We start from the raw sequence: 24,984 nt of genomic DNA, 5'->3' as shown, positions 1-24,984 counted from the left end.
GTTTTATATATTGTTATATTTTAAATTTATTATTTTTCTTACTAAATTTATTTATAGTCCCATTTTTCCCTTCACTTAAAAGAAAGCTGAGAAATGCAGGAAGGCAGCAAAAGCACCAGACCTTGAACTTCTTCCCTCCACTCACTTCAGGCAAAAATAAGCCAATTCACTACTAATGTACATAAACCCAACTCAAGTGTTGATTACAAAAAAAATAAAAAAAAAAAAATCAAACCAACACAATCTCAAAGGAACCAAAAATCTGGGGGTCATACAATATTGCCTACACGTGGCTATGATAAAAATCCTAACAGGTTTTACCAGTGAAGGAAGATGCAGATACCCCCATTGTGCTGCTGGCAACACCTCTCTCAGGGGGAGTAAGAGGAATAATTTCTTTCATTTTTCAATAAACACAGCGTGAGGAGGCTGGATTCTGAGCACTCCCTGCTCGCAGGTATCATTAGCTGGGTTCACCTTCCTCCTGTGTTCTCACAGCCCAGATTTAACTCTGGGGCCAGTCCTGATGGCTTTTGGCAATATTGCCCAGTTCTCTGCCGCTTTACTCGAACTCGGCCAGACGAGCTTGGTCTGGCTTTTTCATCAGGTCACTGCTTCTGCTCCTCCTCTTCCCAGCAACTCTGGCCTCAGAGAAGCCACGATAGAGCAGGGCAGGGCAGCACAAGCCAGTGGCACTTTCTATAGCCAGGCCAAGAGAAAAAACACCTTGGAAATCTCACGAGGAGGCTTTAAAATCACATCCTAAGGGCCAGACCTCCCATGCAAAGGAAGCACGAGAACCCTGCAACCTTTGGTTTTGACATTCCTTCGCATGTAGCTTTTTTTATTTGTGGGGCATGCTGTTAGAAAAGGCATTTTCTAATGACTGTGAGGCAAAGCATGTCATAATTCAGACTTTAAAGGAGACCCCTATGTCAGTAAATAACTGGGGAGGTGGATTGGCTACTCATAATCTCTCAGCTGGGATTGGAGCTAATCTAGGTTTTGTTCTGACCAATGCACTTAGCACAGATAATCCCTGTTGTTGTGAAGAGCTAAGTTTGGTATCTCTCGCTAAACAGGTGGGAGCGGATGATGGTTTTTAGGTCACTGAAAGTCTCTCCTGGAGATACCCATGAATTCTGGGCAAAGCATCTGAACATGTTTCCTCTGGGACAATTGGCTTTGATGTAGAAGTCCTGACTCTCTATAGTGAGTGTACTGACAGGACACGGGGTAATAGTTTCAAATTGAAAAATGGTAGATTTAGATTAGATATTAGGAGGAAATTCTTTACTATGATGATGGTGAGGCACTGGCACAGGTTGCCCAGAGAAGCTGTGGCAGCCCCCTCCCTGGCAGTGCTCAAGGCCAGGTTGGACGGGGCTTGGAGCAACCTGGGCTGGTGGGAGGTGTCCCTGCCCAGGGCAGGGGGGGCAGAACGAGGGGATCTTTAACATTCCTTCCAACCCAAACCATTCTATGATTCTATGACTCTGTATTACCTGGACTCCCTCAGGGGGGCCACCCTCTGTAAAATGAAGCCCTAACTTTTCATCACAACCCAGCTGCACACACTTGTGTCCTCAGATGGATTCATTGCAGATAGCATCAAAGTGAACCCCACAGATTTCAGCCGTGTTTCTAGGCTCTCTTCACAAAACCAGAGTGGAGGATAGCATCTTTCAGAGGAGAAACACCTACCTATCATCTGAGCAATCGTCTTCTCATATTCTGAAACTATTTTCCTGTAAGAGGGAAAAAAAAAGAAAAACTTTTGGCAAACATGTAACTGCTAATGCTTACTTAGAAAATAATGCTGCTTAATAACTACCTGTAGTCTTTTTAAACAGACACCCCACTAGATGCTCCTGAACTAGATGATCTTTCGTGTCCCTTCCAACATAAACCATTCTGTGATTCTATGATACACAATCCCCTCACACTTCTATATGCTCCTTATTACTCAAGTAACAAATAAAAGTGACAATTTAACCGTTGCACTGTTTTTTAGTTCTTTACAGAAACCAATATAGGTGGGTGGAAGGAAAAGGGACTCCTCTGAATCAAATTCTGTTCTATGACATGTGCCCAAGTACATTGCCAGTCAAAATTTAAACATAAACATAATCATATCAGTCTAATTCAAGATTTACAAAAAGTCTGATTTTTCCATTACTTTGTCCCCTCTTCTCCATGTTTGTGTTTGCTTACTTTTAATGTAACCCTTAAGTAAAGTTATAATTGGTAGCAAGTAAACCTAACAGGAGTACAGTTGGCCTTCATTCAAAATACATCTAATCTTCCACTCTCCAAATGTGACTAAGTGATCCATTAGCGCTTAAGAGAACGAGAACAAAATAATCAATTATGTAGCACAAAAACCAGCACGTCCTACTTCACAAATCTGTTCTTGAAGCAGAGGTGGCAAAATGTTATTTCAAGACTATTTTATTTCATATACTCAGGGCAGGCTTTGAATTTCCTTCTTGAAAAGAGGTTAGCCAAAATAAGCAGATTAAATGTGATTTAGAAAGATGATCCATCCCTTCCCAGAGCCAAATAAAGCTAATGAAAGGAGACTAGCTTGATCTGGTTTTTGATTCATGAGCCACGTAGGACTGTCTACAAAAAACAAAATTACCCCACACTTCATCTGAAGTGGATACTTCAAATAGCTCTCTGGTATTCGAATATGTCTCTTCTGAAGTTTTAGCTTGCTTCACTTGCTCTGTTTTGGAGAAGTCTGCTGCAGTTGGTGAGGTTACAGAAAAGATGTGGGACAACCCTCTGACAAAAGCCAGTAAGGAATAGAGAAACTTGTGGAGCTCCCGAAAAGCCTAACACAGTAACTCCAGCACCGCCTGTCTCAAATCGGAATCACAAACAGAGCCCAGAACCCTCTGTGAAGGCCACTTGCCCCAAAGGTCAATCCCATCTCATTCGCTCTGGTCCTGCCAAGCGCTGAGCAGAGCAGGGGCTCTCCAGCTGAGCACCCCCTGAGCACCCCCAGCCTTCAGGGAGAAACTATTTTGGGGCCAGAGTCCACCTCTGCACAGCTCACCCTGCTTCCATCAGCGTCTGCTCGGATGCTGCTTTCCCTGCTGTTTTAATTTATTTGTTTTCTTCTTCTTCTTCTTCTTTTTTATTTTCTATTTTTTATTTTACACCCATAAATGACAGTTTTGAGAGCCAAGAGAGCCGCAAGGTTTCTCCCCTAAAAGGAAGGGATTGGTTTCATGTGCAAAGCAGATTCCCTCAAAACCCTGCTGTAAGCAATAAGAATTTTAAAGCCATGTCATATTCTTGTAAGACCAGGCACCTTTAGGAACTTTAGAAAATGAAGCCGAGGACTCCGGGCAATGAAGACAACATTAAACACTGTGACACCACCACAGAACATCCCAACCTAGGCTGCACCGTGCATGTTGGCAGCAAAGAGAAATAACATCTGTTTAACAATCCATTTCTTATTTTTACCAGCTTAGGCTAGTTCCAGGAGGTACCACACTCTCTGCATTACCCAGCCTTATGAAGCATGTGGCAGCACGTGTGGTGGACACTGCAACGGCACATTGATTTTAATAATATTCAATTTGGGAAGTGAGGTAGTGAACTGAAGTTTTGCTCCAGATTCAGGTCCAAGGCCTCCTTCGGTCAAGCTGTCTAAATACGGTCGTTATGGCTGGGGAACCAAAGGACGCCCTGGCTCCATCATTCCTCTCTGTGACGGCAAATCTTAACCCTGCCTTGACATGCTGCACAGACTTAACTTCCGGTATTCCAGACATTCAGTCTATTTATTGACTTCTTGCAATTTCGTTAAGTTATAAAACCACCAAAACACAGCATTACAAAGGATCTCGGAGGTCATCTCCTTGATTTCCCTTACTGAGGGAAGTCACAGACCTCCAAATAATCATATTAAAATATTTCTTGCCTGCCCCTTGGATTATGGCACAACCCACTCTGGTTTAGGTCTTCAATAGGAATTACATTATTATAACTTCTCATCTTGGCTATTGTTCTCTGGAGTGGAATTTCCTCCAGTCTGATGTTCTTCTGGAAACTTAGCTGAGCTCAGGATATTCCAGGTAGAGAAGGCAGGAGCTGGGTAAACGAGCATTGCTTCTTCTGTGGAAATCGATGCTTTTGCACTTGCAACCCTAGATAGTTCTTGCACTCCTTGCTTATTGTTCTGTCATACCTAATTGCTCCATCTCTAATTTACCACAAGTACACTCTTCTTTCAACATTTAATCTTCCAAGAGACATCTTTCTCTGCACACAAATACTTATTTTATCATTTCGTGACAATATTAGTCAGAATTTTTTCTTTCACCCTTGTGTTCTAGGGATGTGCCTAAGGGAAAATTGGCTTAGATAATGTGCCTTTTTTAAAAAAAAATCAAATTTCACTGAGGGTGTAGACACAGAAGCAAACTGAGGAAGACAAGATCTACAGCGAGCCAGCTGCTTTGTGTTATCCCCTGCTCTCCTTTCATTAAGGAATAAGCAGTTGCAGCTGGCAGACACGTGCACAGAGGTAGTTTCTAGAGAACAGACCACGCTTGAGCTGAATGCTGAGACACAGTTCCTAATTTTGTTCATTCTTTGTGTGACTTCCTCAGTTGGTCCTCTTGCAGCAGCTCCTTTCTGTTTCGCCTCACTACACCTTGGAGGGCTACGCTGGCGTTTCGTTTCCTTTCCGAAGCGAAGCGCAAGAGAGGTGAGAAGAACTCAGCTGGGCACTGGGAGGTGGTTTTCTGAAAGGAATCAAGCTTCTCTTAAGATGCTTTGGCTCCGAGCCCTGCGCTGCTGCTACTGAAATCTGCAATCTGCCACGTGCGCCTCCTGGCATCACCTGCGCCGGCGCTGGCCGCGTTCTGCGCCACAGCTCCCTTGCACACGTCCTGCTTAAGCACAGTTTTCCTGGACACAAGCAGGGATTGCATATGCAGGTCATCACTTGATGCAGATCATTGGCTTTAGGTTTAAAACACCGAGACATTTAATTCTGGGAAGAAGCTGGCGGTAGAACAGAAGTGATGTTGAAGATTATATAGTAAGTCTCAGAAGTGACTGCAGAAATTATTACTTAAAAGAGGACGGTAAAATAATCCAACAGCTTCCTTTCATTTAAGAGTTAAGAGGTGACAGTTTTTCTGCTTGTTCGAAGGTAGAAAAAGACCTCATGAAATATTTTCTCTTTTGCAATTGATGACTTTCTCAGATTCAGATGGATGAGCAGACCAAGCTCATTGGCATGTCATTCTCATGTTATTAACTACTGTAAAAAAAGAAAGGCTGAAACTTTCAACTGACTAAACAAGAAGCAGCAGTAATTCTTTGAGCAACGCTGCTCACCCCATCCACTACAGTGGTTTTTGCTGTCACCTTTGCAATTGGTAGGACCAGGGCTGGGAAGGAAGGCCAAACCAGTTATGCCTCAGCATACAGATACTTAATATAATAGAGGTGGGTTTGCAAGGAGAAATAGAATGGAAGAGATACAATCAGAGGCAAAGCTCAGGGTCCTTGTGTCAGCTCTCAAACAGAGCAGCAAAATCCAAGAAAAGTATTGAGTAACTAAAACCAAGCTTGGTGTGTAGAGTTATTAAAAATTAGCTCCATTTACAGAGAACGGTCTAGAATCAACTTGAAAGTCAACAGAAGCCAGAGGGGTTCCTTTGCAAGAAATGCTTTGCTACTGGCAACTGGACTTTTGTTTTCTATTTTTAAAGAAACTTTTTACAATAATGTTCTGGAGGAAGCCTGTACTACTCATACCTATCCACAAACCATCCCATTCTTTCTTCTGTTGGCAAAACTATTTGTGGAGAGGGAATTTTAAATTAGCACATGCCAGCTCTGCAGGCAGATTCATTCAGCCAGGCAGCAGAAACATCACTATGCAATCCCCGTGAGAATTCACAGTACAGCTGGAGGAAATTCTTCCCTTCCCTTAACCTAGAATAAGACCTCTCTTATCTCAGTATTTTGAGGCTCTAAATGTTGTCAAGGATTACCCTGAACAGAGGCACCCACCATGCAGAGTAAAGGCAAAGTGTCAATCCAAAAACTGTTGTTGAAAATAACTAAACAAATTCAACTAACCAAAGCAGTTTTACTCTGTTTCCTATCTACAGGCTTAAATGAGATTCTCTGTCAGCATTCAGTGACAAGTTAATAACCCACCTCATTTCCATCACTTCCCTTCTGCTTTCTTCATATTTCTCTTTCCACTCAGATACTTCTCTTTCCTTGGCCACAATCTGGAACAAAGAAAGCAAGGGGGGAAAAACCCTATAAAACCAAGTCACTCATTAAAGAGGAAATTAAATAACTGGACAATATTTCATTTAATATAAATCCTAATTAACATAGGTATAGTTTTCAAGAGTATATGGGTTCAAATAGGAAAATCCCCAGTGATTTTTTTTCATTTTCAGACCGCAAGGTGCAATTAAAAAAGTCTGGATGTGACATCATACTCAAATTTTGAAAGGCTTACGAAAGTTGATGTAATGTTCTTATTTCATGTTTCGTTCCCGATTAGAACAAAGACACTTTTCAAGTAATATATTACACTCCACTGTGTCTGATTTTAGCTGGTGCTAAACCTGAAATGCTTCTGTCCCATGATTTGTCCTCTACTGGGGTTCTACTCTTTATGCACACATACTTAGTGCTGACCATGAAATTTTATGGCCAAAGGACTGTGTTCCTTTGCGCTCCTTTCATTCTCACAGTCTACCATGAAGTGTGCAATACTCTAACGCTAGATTGCACCCATTTTTTAATTGCCCATATTAGCTTTGTGAAAAAATTTTCTATAATTAGACAGCGATGTCACGATGCACAGAGAATGTCTGAAGTTAAAAACAATATTTATTTCTGTATGATGTTTGCTTTTCACTTGCAGCCAAAAAAGTAAAACTTACAGGTAAGTAAAAGCCATCTGCTTTGGTAGTCTCTAGTGTGGCTTTAGCACGGCTGAGGACGGTTTCAAGAATAGAACAAGCGCTCGTGACATGAATCATTTGGGAGAAAACAGGAAAGAAGGAAACCGCAAGGAGCACACGTTTCCTTTTCCAAATGCTGAAGAAAAATTACCTCTGCTCTGGCGAGTCGTAGCGCAGAGTCTAAGTCTTGCTGCGGGTAGAGAAGACCGGTGGTGCTTTCTCCATCCGAGGTGCCAATCCGGGAGTACAGTGCACTTTTAGAGATGGAAACATCTGCTGGGATAGCAGGTTCTCTCTGTGTGTTTGGTTTTTTAAATACAAAGAAACGAACCATTAAATATGTGTTTAGCTCGTATTTTTTCCGGGCGTAGCGCTAGGCACCTAGGACTAGAATCCTGCGCACTACCATGTTGTAACAGCAATAACACGGACAAGGAATTCTGAATTTAGCAATCAGAAAATACACATTTAAGATCCACAGGAAGCACCATGAGGGCTGTATTACCCTTACAGCGAGAAAATAAATACAGCACTTTGCCACCAATATCTTAAGGCCTTATATTAGAAAATTTGCTTCTTTCTGACGCAGGAGTTTCATCAGAACATCCACAAGAAATTAGAAATCCACAGCAGAAATTAGAATTGGAGGCAGGGAGCTTGTTAAGGGGAATTCTGCTTCCATCAAAGTAGATCAGAAAAACAGAAGCAAGTGGGCAGCTCATTTCTTAGGTCTGACCTGCTGATATACTGTACCTATCATAAATGGCATTAGATAAAAAGTGTGAACACACTGCCCCACTGGTATCTAGCATGCGATTAGTACGTTAAATGAAGTTTCATTTGCAGCTGCCCATTTTGCTCATGTCAGCAGCCCAGATTAATGCAGGAGGAGAGCAGTGTGTGAAATGATGAAGAATAAAAAAAAATAATTAAAAAAATAAGAGGTATGTGACACCAAGATGCACGAGATGTCTTGAAACCCCTTCTTAGGGACAAACAATCTAAGCTACAGCACACTAAAACTGAGGAGATTATAAAAGACAGTTAGGAAGACAATAAACAGCACAAAAAAACCCAAATCCACATTTTTAGACACAAGCTCTCCACCACAGCCCCGTGTCCCCATGTTCCCTGCTGCTGGTGGGTCACCAGGTCATCCTGGGTGTGGATGCGACGATACCCCTGTTGCTGAGCTGTAAGGTGCCACCTCTCTGTTAAATATGCACGAAATTGGCCAAAGGAACCAGGATTGCTGGGGGGGAAGGTGGGCTTTTTTTTTTTAAACTTAACCTGCAAATTCAGCAGCAGAACTTTTCACCGGGCTCTCGAGACGATTAAAATTATCTCTGTGCCGTTTCTACATGTAGCCACAGAGAGGACTGGACTGTGGCCCACAGTTTGTGCAGCTGGGGAGGGAAGTCAGGTTGATCAACACTTTTTTCCATCCACTGATGGAAACAGATATTCACACACAACTTTTCTGGTACAGCACTTCCTTGCTGCTGAAAAGGGCATATACTTGTTACCTTTGTGCATAAAGCAATATATTCTGTTCCTTCAAGTCCACTAATGAGTACCTTAGTCTTTAGGCTTCATCTGCAATAATTAAGAGTAGTAACCAAAATGAGATTTTTACATAAAAGAGAGAAAAAGATCTTATTTTATTTGCTATTCTATTCTATTCTATTCTATTCTATTCTACTCTACTCTATTCTATTCTCAAAAGGTTAGGGGTTTTAGTTGTTTATTTTGATTTTTTTCCTAAAAAAAATAAAATAGCAGAGTCACATTCTACTGTCTGAAGCACATGACTGTGAAAGCGAGTAGATAATCACAGAATCAAGGTTCAGTCCTCCTCTCCACAACGTGCATGCAAATAAATAGCCCGCATTAATTTCAACACCACACGCTCCTGTTTCAACAAAGTTAAAGGAAACTTTGTCAGATGCTATTCCATAAATCATTCACTTGCTCACGGTTCTTCTCACACAACCTAGAGCGACAGAAAGGACCCAAACCCACTTTTAATTTTGTTGCAATCCCTTCTGAGTTCTCATGTCACCCTTTATCGAAGAAGCTCTGTTAGAAATGACAGACAATGCTCGCTCAAGATAAGCACAGGACTAGATGTTCTGGGGATCACATCTGTAGACAACGTGACGAAACCACACCAGCAACATTAAGAGACTAGGCGAGAAAATTTAATTAGAGCAAGAATAAGCTAAACAATACTTAAAATCACCCTACTGCATCTTTATTTGTCTAAGATACTCTAATTTGCTTTGGATTTTTTGCTCATTTTTAAACACGGAAGCCGACTGACTATTATTTCTAGTATTTATGGAGCAAGCCTGTCCTGCTCTTTTTTGCTGCGTTTCACCACGAACACACAAAATAACAATCAATCCCAATATAATTATAAGGGGCCAAAATCAAATCCGTCGGGTTTTCCTACCTGAGCAAAAAGCCTCACAAAATGTATCAAAGTTACACAGCCTATATTCTTGAAAGTGTCTCCCAGTATACAACTACACAGGAAAAAATACATCTGGACACAAGCTCAGACACCTCTGTAAATGCATAAATACAAAAACACATGGTGAAACAGTCAATAAATAAGACTACTGCTGGCTCAATTCATCGCAACTTCAAAAAAATGTACTTTAGCTCCTCCTCAAACACAAGGCAAGAATAACTGAGAGATGAGAAAGAGCCATTAGATCATCAAAGCTGGCCTCAAAAGAAAGGCCATCCCGTAGATCAAACCGTTGAGCAGTATGTGTTGTATTTCAAAAGCCTCCTGCAGCTTAATTTGCTGGATCTCATAAGGAGATTGCTGGAAAATATTAATTGCGGCAAAAGGAACACAGATTTCCTCAAGCCCATGTGAAAATGTGTCAAAGTAACTGCCAGGATGATCAAAATTTTTAAAGAAAAAGAGAACATTTAAAGCTTTTTATACATATGTATGCATATTTTTATATAGTGCTCCACACCTCACTAATATAATTATGTTTTCTCTACCTCTCTCTTGCATTTCTTCACTGTGAGGGTGGTGAGACCCTGGCACAGGTTGCCCAGAGATGTCAGTGCCTCATCCCTGGCAGTGCTCAAGGCCAGGTTGGACGGGGCTTGGAGCCACCTGGGCTGGTGGGAGGTGTCCCTGCCCAGGGCAGGGGATTGGAATGAGATGATGTTTAGGTCCCTTCCAACCTAAACCATCCTATGATTTGAGTAAATTGTACAAAAGAACAGTAATAATGATTCGCAAAAACGAAACTGCCAAAGATGACTGTAAAAAGTCTTGGAATTTAACCACTGAGAAGAAATACCCGTGGTCATGGTTCGACCAGCACTGCCCTAACTCTGAAAACACTTCACACAAGTACACAAGTCACAACTAAGTAAAAGTCCTCATGGTTTTACTTCAGAAGCTAATTTTACACAGCCCCGAACCGACGCACAATTCAGTAACTGTTATTTGCTGCCTCCAAATATTCCAATACTGAGAAAATACTATAACCTGACCAACAGGATGATGGTATTCCCCAAAATAACTCTGCCACTGTTTTTAAGTTCAACATCTAATTGCTGAGAAGGTAAGCAGTTAATTGGGGTGATAATAAGTGTAGGGATTTGTAAGTCACTGAACCTCGCACAGAAAGATTAGAGCCTGCAGGGGAATTTCTACTAAATGCAGGTCACTGCAATCTTAGTGTAAATATTTGAGAGCTTGACGCAGTTCCTCTTCTCCCAGCATCTTTCACAGAAACCAGATATCTGAGCAGAAAGGGTTAATAAATGCATATTGATTAACCTGTTGCAGTTACTGCGCTTCAAGAAGGTCAAAGTGAAAGAAAATAGAGATAGGCACTAAAATGAACGTGAAAACTAGGTTTTCTTACTTTTTAGAGGAATATATGAAATATATGAAAATTAGCTGGCTCTATACAAGCACTCCAGCACTGCTCGGATGCATATCAAACGATCTACTCTTAAATAATTGATGTGTGTGCCAACAGGGCAACGGAGGCAAAACAAGACCTATTCGCGCTTTCAAATACATTGCAAAGCAAGTAAAATCTAAGCATGAGTTCTCTGCTTGTAATGCTTTACTACAAAAAATGGTATCCTTGTTTTAAGGAAATATTTCTCCTCCACTGCCAGGAGAGCCCCCCAAAGCCACGATACACTAACCCCATTTGTGACAATGCCTTTGCCTTCAGTTTCTCTCTTTTCCTTGGATCTTATTTTAATGCCCAGCTCTACGCTGCCTCAGCACCTGCAGGGCGCTGGACACAAACCCTACATAAAAAAAATAAATCCCCAACACCTATAAAAAAATGGCCACATGACATCCTAATGGAGACTGTTTGATAGAGAAGGGTTAATTCATCTCAATGCTGGAAGACAGAAATCCTCAGCAGTGTGAAAGCAGATGCCCAGCTCTCTTGCTGAAGTCCGCGACAAGAAGTTTGGGAGTGGGCAAGAAACTTCCCTCTCTCGGAGAACAGCAAACTGCACTTCCTTATTCTCAGCCCCAGTCCCAGCAGAAAATACTTGTATTTAATCTTTATTTCAGGTGACCAAACTTGCCATAACAAGTGCTCGTGCCTTTATTTAGCATCCTATTCTTGTCACCCATCTTAGATAGCAACCGTTAGATGTAATTATACAACACTAACAAAATATCTCAGGCCAGCCAACCAGTGGGGAACTCTGCCAGTTAGTATCCGAATTTAAGTCACTGAAGTTGTCTGGTGGATCTCATTATACTTAATCCAGGCCATCAGTCACTGTAGGTCACAAGGCTTGTCGTCATCGACTAATTTAATGTTAGCAACCTCCCACTGAAACAGGGAAGTCATGCAAGGACAAAAGTCCTTCCCAGCCTAACGTGACACCCACAGTATTCAGCTGAATGCATTCCTGTGACCGGACCAACGCTGCCCGCTCTCTGTCAGAGGGTGGAGTTTTCCTTACTCTTCTCTCCTCAGCTCTGCTTTTCAGGTTATTTTTTTTCACTATCTTCATTACACAGGTTAAAGGCATTTTTTTAAAAAAAAATCACCTGAAATGCACTCTTCATTTCTAAGGAATTCATAAACTACTTCTAGATGAAAGAAGATGCCGTAGTGATGTTAAAAAGCATCTTTAAAATATAACTCCACATCATCAAATACATACTATACCATTTTTGCAGCTCAGAATCTTCCCTGAGTAACGCACCAGAATTCACTCAAGTACAAACCTGTTACGGTTCACACTAACATAGTACAATTTGTGAGTTTCTGAATTGCTGGCAGGTAGCAAAAATGCAGATGTCCAATAGTTGGTTTTTTTTGTAGAACCTGCAAAGAGCATCTAGCTATTATTATGTGTTTCATTTTCAGTGACTCCTGGTGCTGGAGAGCCTGACTGCTGCACGTTAGAGCAAAGTGCTGGGAGGACAAGGAGGTAGAGAGGGAATAAAGAGGTGGAGAGGATCCAGAGATCCCACCTCACCCTCTTCTGACACCTCCCACTCAGGGTAACAGAGCACGAGGACACAGAGACACACAAGCCAGTCCTCACAGAGGAAAATTATACTTATCTTTCCACTCTTTTAATTACAAGGTTAATCTTGGTTTGTAATGGAGACAACAGCACATTTTTTCTTGAGTAAAGAAAAGGTTATAGTCACATACTTTTAAACACCCATGAACCTGCAAGGAATGAGTTTACTTCAGTAAGCATATGTGCACCTTGGAAACAGCTGGCTCGTGGACTATTTAAGGAAAATGAAATAAATCAAATATATCATTAATTTTTCATAAAATTACAGTTAACCTAAAACCCTCAAATTTTACTTTTATGAACTAGCTTCTTTAAGACTGATCCTTGAAGCAGCAAAAAATTCTACTCTGTAACGAGCCCAAATGTTGTTTTGATGCAATGAACTCAAGATGATAGAGGACTGGGCGAAAGACTTTGTGCTGACTTTTTAAGTACACTACAAGGACTTCCAGGGACAGTATAAGAGGAGAAAGGTCACATGTCTGAAGCACGTCCTCCTCATTTGGAATAAAATGCCTGGCTGCAGGACCCTGCCACCTTGTCAGCATCTCATTCAGCTGATACCGCCTCCCAAGAATGCCACTAGCATTTCTACATTGACCTTTTTTTTTGTTAAAAGTGCCATAAAGTGCATTGCAAACTGGCTGTACAACTAGCTAACCACCAAACTCAGCACCTCAGAGCAAGCTTTTTCATCTTGTTCCACAGTGAGGACCGCGTGCATCCCTAAAGCAGTGCAAAGCGCACTCTGAGGCAGAACCAGCCAGCACAACCTGGAAATAGCAATAATAATTAAAAAAAAAAGAAGTTTAGATCTTCATGAATAAAGACACATTGTGCTGGGAGGCCTTTTCTCCTTGAAAGATCACTACCCCTTCCTGACCTGCTGTAGTCCCCTTCTCTAGGGGAAAGTTGATTGAAGTTTCTTCACTTTAAAATTTTGAGGTTCAAGGTGTCTGATTTCAATCTGAAAATACCAACAAAAGGCAAAACATCCCAAGAGTCAAAAATCTACAGCGTCTTTCTAAGAAACAGGTTTGGTATTGTTTTGCCATCTAACATTTTAGGACAAATCTTGCTGTAGGCAAAGGATGAACGGGCACCTGGATCTCAAAACCTGTGATCTGCGAGAGGCACGTGGCTGCCCCTGGCCTTCAAAGGGAAGTGATCGTGCCCCTGCACTCGGCATTGCTGAGGCCACAGCTTGAGTCCTCTCTTCAGTTTTGGGTACTGTGGTATAAGAAAGACAGTGAGGTGCTGGAGCGCGTCCAGAGAAGAACAACGAAGCTGATGAGGGGTCTAGAGAACATGTCTTATGAGGAGTGGCTGAGAGAGTTTGGGCCGTTCAGCCTGGAGAAGAGGAGGCTGAGGGGAGACCTCATTGCTCTCTACAACTACCTGGAAGGAGGCTGTAGTGAGGTGAGTCTTGGGTCTCTTCTCTCAAGTTACTAATGACAGGACAAGAGGAAATGGCCTCAAGTTGCAGGGGAGGGTTAGATTGGATATTAGGAAAAATTCCTTTACTGAAAAGGTGGTGAGGCATTGGAAGAGGCTGCCCAGGGACATGGTGGAGTTGCCACTCCTAGAAGTGTTAGAAAAATGTGCAGGTGTGGTACTTTGGGACATGGTTTAGTGGTCATCATAGTGTTGGGTAGACAGCTGGACTAGATGACCTTAGAGGTCTTTTCCAGCCTTAATGATTCTATTCTTTGATGCTACGATTCGAATTTGCCTTTAGTTCAGCTGGAGGCAGCAGCACGCTGCAAGCAGAGTAGGTGAGAGCACTTCTGTGCACGGCACCGCTTTCCGCATGCTCTTTGGTGTCACACGCCAAGGTGTGCACAGCCCAGCACGACACTCTGAGAGCCTCGGTTACCTTGTTAAAGAGAAAACAAGCAGCACTCGGTTTCTTAGTCTGTGCACACTCACACACACATGGCAGGCACAAACCAGATACCTCGGAGCAGAAAGAAGAGAGGGCAATCTGCCTGGCTAACTTCAGCGCTTCTATCCTCATCGCGGCAAACTCTAACTCCTCCTGTCACGTGTTTGGTTGCGAGCAATGCGCAGGAAAAAAGTGGATTAAGAACACAGTAAAAATGTTTGACACATTCAGAAATGGAATGGTATATTCTATGGTATAATTCTGACAATTCCGGGGTGACAACCTCATCCCATATTCCTCTCATGACCAGAACACATTGATACAAAACTTTTGGTTATTTTTCAGGTAGCTGTACAGATAAACAATTTTTATTAGGGGGTAAGTATGAACAACACTCTAGATAAAATAAACATTTTCTGAAGCTAAAGCTGTTTTTCACAGACTCCTTACATTTTCATTTTATGTGAACGTATGCCAGTTGCTGCTCTCAATTCAATCTTTGCTGTCTTAAAATTTCACTACAAATATTCTGGAAAATAAGTTCTGACATATAGAACTGGTCTGCAGATCAACTTGCTTTTCCTAGAAGAAACCATGCCAAATTCTGCCTTAGATAGATTACTAGAAAAAGAAAGCCTAGTTCTCATTTCAGCAGAATTAGGGCCCAAATCTCTGAAAATGAATCTGTGCATCCAGACCTACTGAGCCCAGGTGTCAAGACAACTCTCTGCATGTCACAGCCTATGTTCAAGCTTAAAAGATTTGCTCTGTAAAGACTTCCACAAAATATACACATCAGTGATACAGGATAGCTGAAAGTGTTGATGAGATTTATGAGATTATGTATTATGAGATTTATGTATTATCCTTAAGTTCCTGAAAGGCCAAAGTTAGTTTGGAAAGAATCAGATCAGTAATTTGCTTCTTTCCCATCTTCCCTCCAAGCCTCCCCCCACCCCTTCCAGGTGAGGCAAAGCATTCCTCTACTGTGCACAGACAAAGAAAAGTGACATTCATATTTCTGCTACAAACCTGAAGTTTCTGAGCAAATACTGGGGGATTCTTTTCTGCTAAGTCAGGATCTAGATATTCAGGCTGATCACATATTGAGGTTTTCTTAGATATCCTATTGAGAAGAGCATCAGCAGAGACAAAGGAGTCTTCAGGAGATGTCTGAGGGGTAAGGAGGATACAGAATAAGCAACAGAGGTTTTGCCCAAGTAGCTCAGGACAAAAGTGACGTATGTCTCTGCAAATCTTTGATCCATAGCAATTCCATGCCCCACAGAAGATCACTTTTGAATATGCGATTCACAGCTCTAACACACAAACACCAGGAACAATTCTTCCTGATTTAAAAGCTGAGTAAGTTTTCCAAGGCTAACATGAAGTAAGTAATATCAGGACCTCGGAAGCAATGGCACTCAAAGCACGGACCGCAGCCCACTCTCGGTATTTCCACAATTGTTTTCAAAGTTACCGTAGGTTTTGTTCATATAAAAGCTTATGTTCAGTACAGGCATCTCTAAGGCAGTCCAAAAGCTTTGAAGGCCATCAAAACTGAGGGGAACCTCAGCAAGACTCTTTTTGCAGTCTTTACCAAGTCTTCTGTTGCTTACCAGGGATAAACTAAAGTTACTTTCAGGATTATAACATGATCAGGCTAAATACACACTATGGAAAGAATTAGAATGATACAACCAAAACCACTGGGATTTGAATACCCAAGACTCTCTGCAGTAAGAAAAGTACTCAAGCTCATAAAAAATGTTTTGTGAGATGGTATCAACAGCATCATTGATATAAATTAAGCACAGTATCAAAGTGAGCTGCTTGTGAGCTGCTTCTTGTTTTGACTCCTCAGTAAATATACTGCCACACGGCTTAGCATGCTTAGTGCTGTAGGCACCTGTGAAACCAGTTTGCCCAGAAAAGTGAAGGCTTTGAGGGAACCTTCGTGGATTTGAGAACCAATGCTCCAAAGTCTGTATGTAGCAGAGGCTCCATACATACAGACATACAAACAGAGACAAATCCTGTCTCTATGTTTAAATCAAATCCCTTATTTTAGATACAAAATATTTCTTCAAATATTGGGTTAAAGCACAGTGTAAAAAGGCCCACATGAGAAAAAAAGCACTTCAAAGTATCAAACTGGTATAAGTTATCACAAGAACATGTTAAGCTGCAGTAAGAACTCAGAAATTCTTCTGAATTCCATCAGTTCCATCAACCTACCTCCCTCATTTGAGCTCCACCACATGGCGTTACCAAGATCATTAAGTATCAGGTTGAGTTTCACTCTACTTTCAAGATCCACCTTTGCTGTCTCTCATATGACACAAGAAATTTCTGCAGGAAAACAACTCCCAAGCTCTTATCATAAATTACTTACTATTTCAATAGCCTCTGGAGTAGTTCCTAGGGTCATGGGCTCTAGGTCTTTCTGCTTTGACTTGTCAGGCGACTGTAAGTGTGCCTCTTGGCTGGCCGCTAGGACTCGGGAAGCTGGATGTTGTATTTTCATTCCAGAGGACTGCTGAGCTTCAGGGTCTTCAAAACTTGACCTGAAAAAAAGGTTGTGTATATACTTCCAGGGTGGGGTACAAGTTCTGCTTCTGGAAACAACCAAGCAAGTCCTCCTCACTACTTTCACATGTATATATACACACACACATGCACACATACGTTGTTCCAACTCAAACTTTTATCACTATATCTCATAACACTTTGCAATATCATTTCAAAGCAACGCACCGGAATCATCTAAATAAAGCCAGTTCTATCACAAATGTTATGCACATTCCTTAAACACTTCTCATCTGCCTTTTCACCCCTCTCCCATTTGACCTACATCTCTCCCGACAAACAACTTTTACTAATGAGAACAGATGTCCTTAACGAGTAAAACTTTTGTCACTGCACATATAACCCCCCCCAGCCTGTTCTTATGAACTAAGCTCCTTGTCCAGAAAACATATCTAGGAAAGGGAACTGCTGGAGAGAGTCCAGTGCAGAACCACAGAGTGGAACATCTCCCTGATGAGGAAAGGCTGAAGGAGCTGGGGCTCTTTAGCTTGGAGAAGAGGAGGCTGAGGGGTGACCTCATAAATGTTTATAAATACGTCAAGGGGGAGTGTCAGGAGGATGGAGCCAGGCTCTTTTCAGCGGCGTCCAATGACAGGACAAGGAGCAACGGGTACAAGCCAGAGCATAGGAGGTTCCACAAAAATATTAGAAAAAACTATCACTGTGAGGGTGACGGAGCCCTGGCACAGGCTGCCCAGAGAGGGTGTGGAGTCTCCTTCTCTGGAGACTTTCAAACCCACCTGGACGCGTTCCTGTGTGACCTGCTCTGGGTGATCCTGCTCTGGTAGGGGGTTGGACTAGATGATCTTTCGAGGTCCCTTCCTGCCCCTAACATTCTGTGATTCTGTGAAAGGCTGAATGAAAAGTTGCATTTAGGAGAATTCTAGATAGACAAGAAAATGACGTCAATATCTGAGAAATAAGCTGGAAGCAGGATGCCATTGTCCAGTGAAACATTTACCACTGTGACTCTCTTTAGTAGGAATATGAGGGAGAAATACACATCCTTATTCCTTCCCATTATAAAACTGCTGCTGCTTTGCCCTCCATTCCCTATCGTATGTGTACACAGATGGGAATCTATTTTTAAGCAAACAACACGGCAACACAGAGGCGAGGAGAGGAAGAACTGCCTGTGTGCCTGCTATGATGGTAACCCACTTCCCCGGCATCCTTTGCCATCGCCAAATTTGCTTGCAGCGACATACCCCGAGCACGGTGTTGTGGAATCAGACAGCCTGATGGGAGGTGATTTGACCGGGCTCTCCTGCTGTGCATCGAACATCAGATATAAAGATTGTTTCTTCGGGGTGCTATCATCCTGCTGGCAACAGGAAAAAGAAAGGCTCATTAAGCAACTCAACCATTCTCCATTAAAAGCTAATTCAGGTCACTGAAGCCTTAAGTGACCGAATGACTTGACAGACAACTAACAACACACGACTGTAATATAGTCTGTGCTAACTGATACTGAGTTGATCCCTTTAAGGAAGAAACCATTAAAGAGCAAAACCTCAACAGCTCATTCTTTGTAATGGCTCTTCTTCTCCCAACATTGGGATTAATCAGATTTCTGGACCTGTCAGGCAATGAGGTATCCCTTTGACTGAAAGTGTTACTAAAATATTCATTGAAACTTTTCATCAGCTTAAGCATCTGACATACACGTTTGATTCTCCTGACTTCTCTGTGGATAAGCCCCCGTTGGATCCAGTCAAGCTATCAAATCCATGATTAAATAGAAGTAAGGCAAAACAACTGGTAAGGTATGGTACTGCATTCCATATTTCATGCTCATTCTGTATTCTCTCTCGACTCCCTCCAGCTTTTAAAAAAGTTTTATTCTCGGTTTCTTAAAATAGTTCAATAGCTGGTGTAGCCGGCTCTGTATTCTACACTGCTGGAAGTACTGATTTGCTTTTAATCTCCAGAAAGAACTACTATGATGCTAAAAATAAAATAGTAAAATGGAACACACTCTACAGGATACAGGACAACAAAGCACATGCAATCTACCCCAGTTATGCCAATTTAAAGGAACTGGGTTTGCAATTCTGCTGGAGGCACAGTATAATTAATTCACGGGGTAGTGAGGCTGATGGCATTATCAGGATAGTATATTATGACAAGGGAATGCAAATGAATGGAAATGGAAGTGAGAACTTACAGGCACAGAGGAGCCTATTTTCTCCATATATTCTATTTCATATGAGTTGCCATATTCCAGTTCTGCAACAGGAACAAAAAAGAGCCATTAAGTACATGTCATGAAATGATTTTTGCAGCAGTAAATGAGATCTCATTTAGCAGGGCTCCTCCCATTCTGCTCAATACTTTTCTAGGAGTTATTAAAAATAGAATACACAGAGAGAAAGCAGAAGGTGCACTGATTTTCAACAATGGGCCTATGACACATTTCAGGCAAACTCATTTTCCTTAAAAATTCCAGCTTTATCAGTTTGCTGAAGATTGTGCCCCAGGGGCCAGAATTTTAAGAAAGTTTCAGAGTACCTTCAGAGCACAGGTAGCTTTTCTCTATCACGTTTATTACAGAAAACATTTTTCATTTATTGTCAATGTTGATACTAGTTTCCTTTACTGCTCGCAAAATGATTTTAAAAGCTGTTGAGAAAGGAAGTATTTTCTATTTCTTAATGTTTAGCACACAATTCTTAATTAAGAAGGACTAATTAAGACAAAAAGAGACATGAAATACCTGTGTGCTCGCTGAACAAGGGGTGAGACAACAGCCCAGCTTACTGGCCTGCTTTCACATTTTAGTTTCAGAGGAAAAGCCTAGGGCAGGACGATTTCAAAGAACCCTAAATCTAAACCCTAATAAAAATGCAAATCTTTACTGCTTCTATACTTCTAATCTCCTGATTACACTGCAAGGAATAACCAGCATTTCGTTCCAATCCAGGGTCACGCAGCAGCTGATACAGAGACAGAGAGGTAAAACACAGTAAATTGGAAAAGAGAGAGTACCTTCCTGCACCCAAATAAAAGCAAAGACTTTCTTCAATGACACCTTAATTTAAAAATTAAAAACATAATTAATTTGTTCTAATGCTGTATTTTACTCGGTTTCCACCAGTTAATTTAATAAACCACTTGTATGACTTCATTCCCACTATAGATATCTAAAGTTCTTATGAATGACACGCTACCGTTTACATTAGGGTAAAAGTACGTGCTTCAATTCTTCTAGATTTGGGCAGCTTTGGAAAAGTGGGGCTACTCTGAAAAGTAGTCTGTTCTTTAAAAACATTGTATTGTAAAAAACCTTTTTTTTTTAACCTGTTTTTAAAAAAAAAAGTGGTTTTTTAATGGTTTTGTAAAAAAAGTGGGTTTTACCTGTTCTGTAAAAGCGAAAAAGTTTCAAAGGGTGAGTTTACAATTCTCAATATTTTTTTTTATAATAAAAAGCACCACAGAGTACAATCACTGTAACTCTATGTATTTTGTCAACCAACCACTGAACAAGAACAGCCGCAAATGCTCACTACCCAACATGTGGGGGATATTAATAATAAAATGTCTAAGTGAAGAGAATGCTGTAACAGCAGGCTCCCCACATTTAAATCCTTAGCACCAGATGTTTTTAATGCTAACGGGGAGCCAGGGAAGATGGACAACTCCTCGGTATCAGATATAAGCTTTTCCCTAGTGACAGCAAAACCAAAGCTGAAATCACGAGATTCAAACCTGGGTGCAGAATTGCAGGAGGAAGCATGAAATAACCAGATTGCAGCGTCCAGTGTTTCGTAACCGCTTTTCTGTAATTCACTTATTTACACAGACCCTGGTGTGAATGTTTTAGGGGTGGTTCTGTGACCCCAGAGAGTGATCGGTGAGCGGAGGGGCAGGAGACGTGCCAGCACTGTCCTCTGCTGGCCCCGCCGGCCGTCGTCCTCCACCCGCCTGCGGGGCTGGGCAGCAGCTCTGCGATCGCGAGCCGCCCCAACTTCTGGGACAACGCGTATTTAACTTAATAAATAAATAAATAAATAAGCAGGACGCAGATGGAAATACTTCAGCCAGAAACAAAAGAGGTAACACGGCTCGCTAAACACGGTTTGTTTCATCTCATTGCTCTCTGAAGTTTCCAGCGTAATTAGACTTCGTGGCCTCTCCTGGTATCTCCTCTAAGACATCATCTCCTCTCCAAACCCTTGGGCTCCGGTTATTTCTATATATTCCAAATTACAAATGCCCAGGATATCCCACGAAGTAAGATAAATCACCTTTTATAAATACAGACAACACACTTACTAAGTGATGTCCTCCAACTCCTCCTACAAATAGCTGCAAGATTACATCAGAATTTTCTGCTAGCAGTTGCTGCTCATTTCTGGTCTGTGCACCCCGAAAACGGCAGCCCCTGTTAGGAGCGGCACACGCCACAGCCGAGAGCTGGAGGGACCGGTTGCTGACTCAGAGTTGGGCTGTATCCCTACAAAAGTCGTGTTAGGTTACAGGGTAATTCTCATACTAGTATCTGGGACAGGTAGAAGTATTTGCATTGAGGAACAGCCCTGGAATTATTCAAAAATTTCTCAGTGCCACGGGAGCAAGACTGTCGAGAGAAGAAAATAATATCATTATTTTTATGAGATCTGAAAAGCGGAAGCATTGTTGATTATAATTAGCGTGTAATCTGAAACTTCGACTGTACCATGTGGCACACATGAGACAAGACAATTAGCATCTAATTAGGAGCTTTGCTCACTTTCTTCTACCCACTTTGATAGCTCAAATGATTGCCTTAGAGTATCTCTCACTACTCTTTTGTTCCATTTCCTTCCATATAATTTCCATTTTGCCAGATTTGGGGGGCTTATTTTAAATTTGTATTTTTTTATAATACAAATTAAGTGAAGCCAATGTCTAAAACTTGTAACTTGACAATAAAGCCAAACAGATTTGTCCAGACTGAACTAGCTATCTGTAAAGAAGACTCAAAAGATTTCCAAAAAAGCCCAAGGCCACGCCAACGTATAAGCACATGCATATGCAGTCCCATGAAAACCACTGTGATTATTCATGTTTTTAATGTCAAAACACATTTGATCTAACAGCTTAGCAGTTCTAAATTAGGAAAAAAACTCCCCAGACCCAGTATAAAATGGCATAAAGTAGCTTTAGCAGTAGATTGGAACACGGGTTGAAAAGTTAAGGGAAAAAAATATTCAGATAGAGAAGAAAAAGTTTAAGCCAAGTTAAACTCATACATTCTTCCTACTCACAAACCTGAGTATCTACCCTTGGAGCAGATGTTGCAAAGCAATATTCCCACTGGCAACCCCAAGGACGGCCACACACTCATTTTCTAAATTCTATCTCTTCCACATCTCAGACCTGACAGCTCTCTTAACAGAAACTTCCAGCTTTAGCTCACAACTGCTTGTAGGTAGGTGTGACAGGAAAAATCTTAATAAGCAGATCCAGAAGGAAATTTTATCTGGTAGGTGAATCAGAACTATCTTACCCCAGGGGATATCCTGGACATTTTTATGCATGAAGATCTTAGGAACCTGGAGGAGAGCCAGTATGTTAAGGGTCTTAACACAATGCACAGAATTTGAGCAGAATTTTAACCTGGTACCTCTTCCTATCCCAGAGGAACAGTTTTAGGCAAAACGAGTTGGTCAGTGACTCTAGACCCAAGAGCGCTAACCAAGAGCAGTATCAGACCTGAGTGTCCCGTGAAGGCGTGGAGAGAACAGGGAACACGCATGGAAGAGCAGAGCACATCTGTGATTAATCATTCAAAGGTTCTCTGGAGGTCCCTTTCATTTTCCTTTAAGCTTCCTCTCTGCTCTTTCTCAAAAACTCAAGGTCGGACTATGGGGGCCTTACATTCAGCTCCTCATAACTGCCAAGTTCCCCAGACTGGTCCAAAGAGCATCATTTTTTAGAGTTCCCAAAGAACGCAGCAAAGGCCAACGCTCTCCAACAAACCACACCCCCCCTCTCAATCAATACAACATCAGCTGGATGCAGACAAGCCCTTTCTAAGGCGTACCCTCTGTAGGAGAGCTGAACTTTGTCTCATTAACAAATGTAGACAGATCAGAGGGTTGTGGGTAATCCTGCTTATCCGTGTTTAGGTCCACAGTCATGCAGGTCCATTTCTGACCGGTCACCGACGACGCCAGTTTCTCCTCGTCTGTCGCATGAACCACGGTGGATATGACGGGAGGCGTCTCTGGAGTAGGCAGTGGAGTGGGATCCTGCAGAAAACAAGTGCCAGTTAATTCTATTATCTCTCGTTAACACATTGAAGTTAAATGCCCAAACTCCTTTGCAAGACCGCAGCCATCTTTTTAATTCCACACTCTTTGCTGCAGCCCTATGTCAAATCCTCACCGGAAAACATTAAAATACTTCATTCAGAACCCTACTAGCAGCAAGTTCTCCCAGCTTAACTAAGCTCTTTGATGATAAACACTCGCATCTCCAAGCTGCCTTGATAACAAGGAAGAAAGAAAACCCCGAGCCGTTTCAACCTGTTAGGCACTTGACATAAGTGACACGCATCACCCAGGACTGAAGCCTTTGACTACCAAAACCGACTTTTGAGGCTTCTCTCTTGGGAGCAAACCTTCTGTGGGGTCACGAACCCTTTCTTCAAGCAGCACAAATAAAAGGGTAGGATGGATAACAGGAAGATGAGCAGCAGCATGGAAGGAGCCGTGCCACATCAAAGCCGCGAGGCCTTTGTAGGCAGAACAGCTTCTGTTAAGTTCTCCTCCAAGAAAACCACCTGCCAGCGGTTTGCAACATGGAATAAAACCATCCAAGCACATCTTTCTGGTCGATCGACCCACTTGTTTTATTTCTACTTCCATTCCAGCCCACCAATTTGATGCATTTAGTTTCTTACTTTCTAATCTAAAATTTCCAGTGTGGATAGTTATGTGTAATTTTTTAGGCAACTGATTGAAGATATTTATTTATATTGTCACTCCATTGTAACGCAAGGCTTTCCAAAGCACATTTACTAATACTCTAACTGGAATTCCCAGAGCAAATACTACATTGTATACAGGCTTCTAGAGACCAAAAGGTTAATACCTTATGTGCTATACTTGGACACCAGTGTGTTTATTTTCTTTATAAAACCCGTCTTCTGTTATTAAATGTACAGCGCTAGAGTTAAACAAAACAAACTTCTATTTCTCGCCCCTATAAAAATAAAAATTACATGCATCAAAAGAAGGCAGTACATCACCTGAGAAGGAGGATCAGATAGTGGCGATCTTTTTGGTGATTTTTTCACCCTAAATGTATCACTGAAAATAAAGTTAAATCAGTTATTATGGTAATAGCAGCAAGAACCAGGTCATTTCACACTTAGCCACAGACAGTGCGACCTCTGTAAGCCCACCTGCTTTCAAATCCCATCCACTAGGTAGCACCACCACAGAGAAACATGCCATAGCTACATATTCTTGTCATGCACTTGGGACAGGCTTCGATTCCCCAAAAGCTGAAAAAAAAAAGCAGGATTGCCATATTTTTCACGCTGTCTACTGACACGTGCCACAGAATGGAGTCGCTGCTCAATTGCCATCCAAATCCCTGCTCCGCCACAGACATTCTCGGGGGGCCTTAAGCAATTGATTTAGCTTCTGTCTGCTTCAGTTTCCCATCTGAGATTTAGGTCTATACCACATCTTTACCTGACAATTAAAACTGTGATAAACTCGGGCAGCGAGCTCCAGTGACCTCATAAATCATTAAGACAAAAATTGGTATATGCTTTGGATGAATTACAGGGAAACAGCCGAGGCAGCTGTTGTTCCCAAGATGCCAGAAGGAAGCTCTGTCGCTACAGATGTGCCCCTCTTTAAAACAATTACGACAGCAAATATGGCAATTCTGCTTCCAGTTCCCCTGAGAGCTCCCAGTGCAGACTGGGAGCCCGGACACTGTAGCCCATCAAGATCCCACAGGTTTCAATCAGGCAAAAGGAATGAAGAA

The 24,984-nt window shown here is 41.8% G+C and overlaps 1 protein-coding gene across 1 annotated transcript in view; it reads right to left on the bottom strand.

Annotated features, from left to right (window-relative positions):
* Positions 1–562: 562 nt before the first annotated feature.
* TACC2 (transforming, acidic coiled-coil containing protein 2) overlaps positions 563–24,984 on the bottom strand; it is a gene marked incomplete at its 5' end in the record, with an annotated part of 75,561 nt that continues 51,139 nt past the window's right edge. The window contains 11 exons of the mRNA XM_009864528.1: positions 563–699; positions 1,705–1,748; positions 6,199–6,275; positions 7,117–7,268; positions 14,478–14,559; positions 15,439–15,579; positions 16,802–16,973; positions 18,204–18,319; positions 19,163–19,224; positions 23,024–23,231; positions 24,233–24,293. Coding sequence (XP_009862830.1) covers positions 563–699; positions 1,705–1,748; positions 6,199–6,275; positions 7,117–7,268; positions 14,478–14,559; positions 15,439–15,579; positions 16,802–16,973; positions 18,204–18,319; positions 19,163–19,224; positions 23,024–23,231; positions 24,233–24,293 — 1,252 coding nt within the window. The remainder of the gene's footprint in view (positions 700–1,704; positions 1,749–6,198; positions 6,276–7,116; positions 7,269–14,477; positions 14,560–15,438; positions 15,580–16,801; positions 16,974–18,203; positions 18,320–19,162; positions 19,225–23,023; positions 23,232–24,232; positions 24,294–24,984) is intronic.

Source organism: Apaloderma vittatum, unplaced genomic scaffold, assembly GCF_000703405.1.
Source record: "Apaloderma vittatum isolate BGI_N311 unplaced genomic scaffold, ASM70340v1 scaffold10772, whole genome shotgun sequence".
NCBI classification, from domain to species: Eukaryota; Metazoa; Chordata; class Aves; order Trogoniformes; family Trogonidae; genus Apaloderma; species Apaloderma vittatum.
This window is presented reverse-complemented; position numbering and strand designations above follow the sequence as displayed.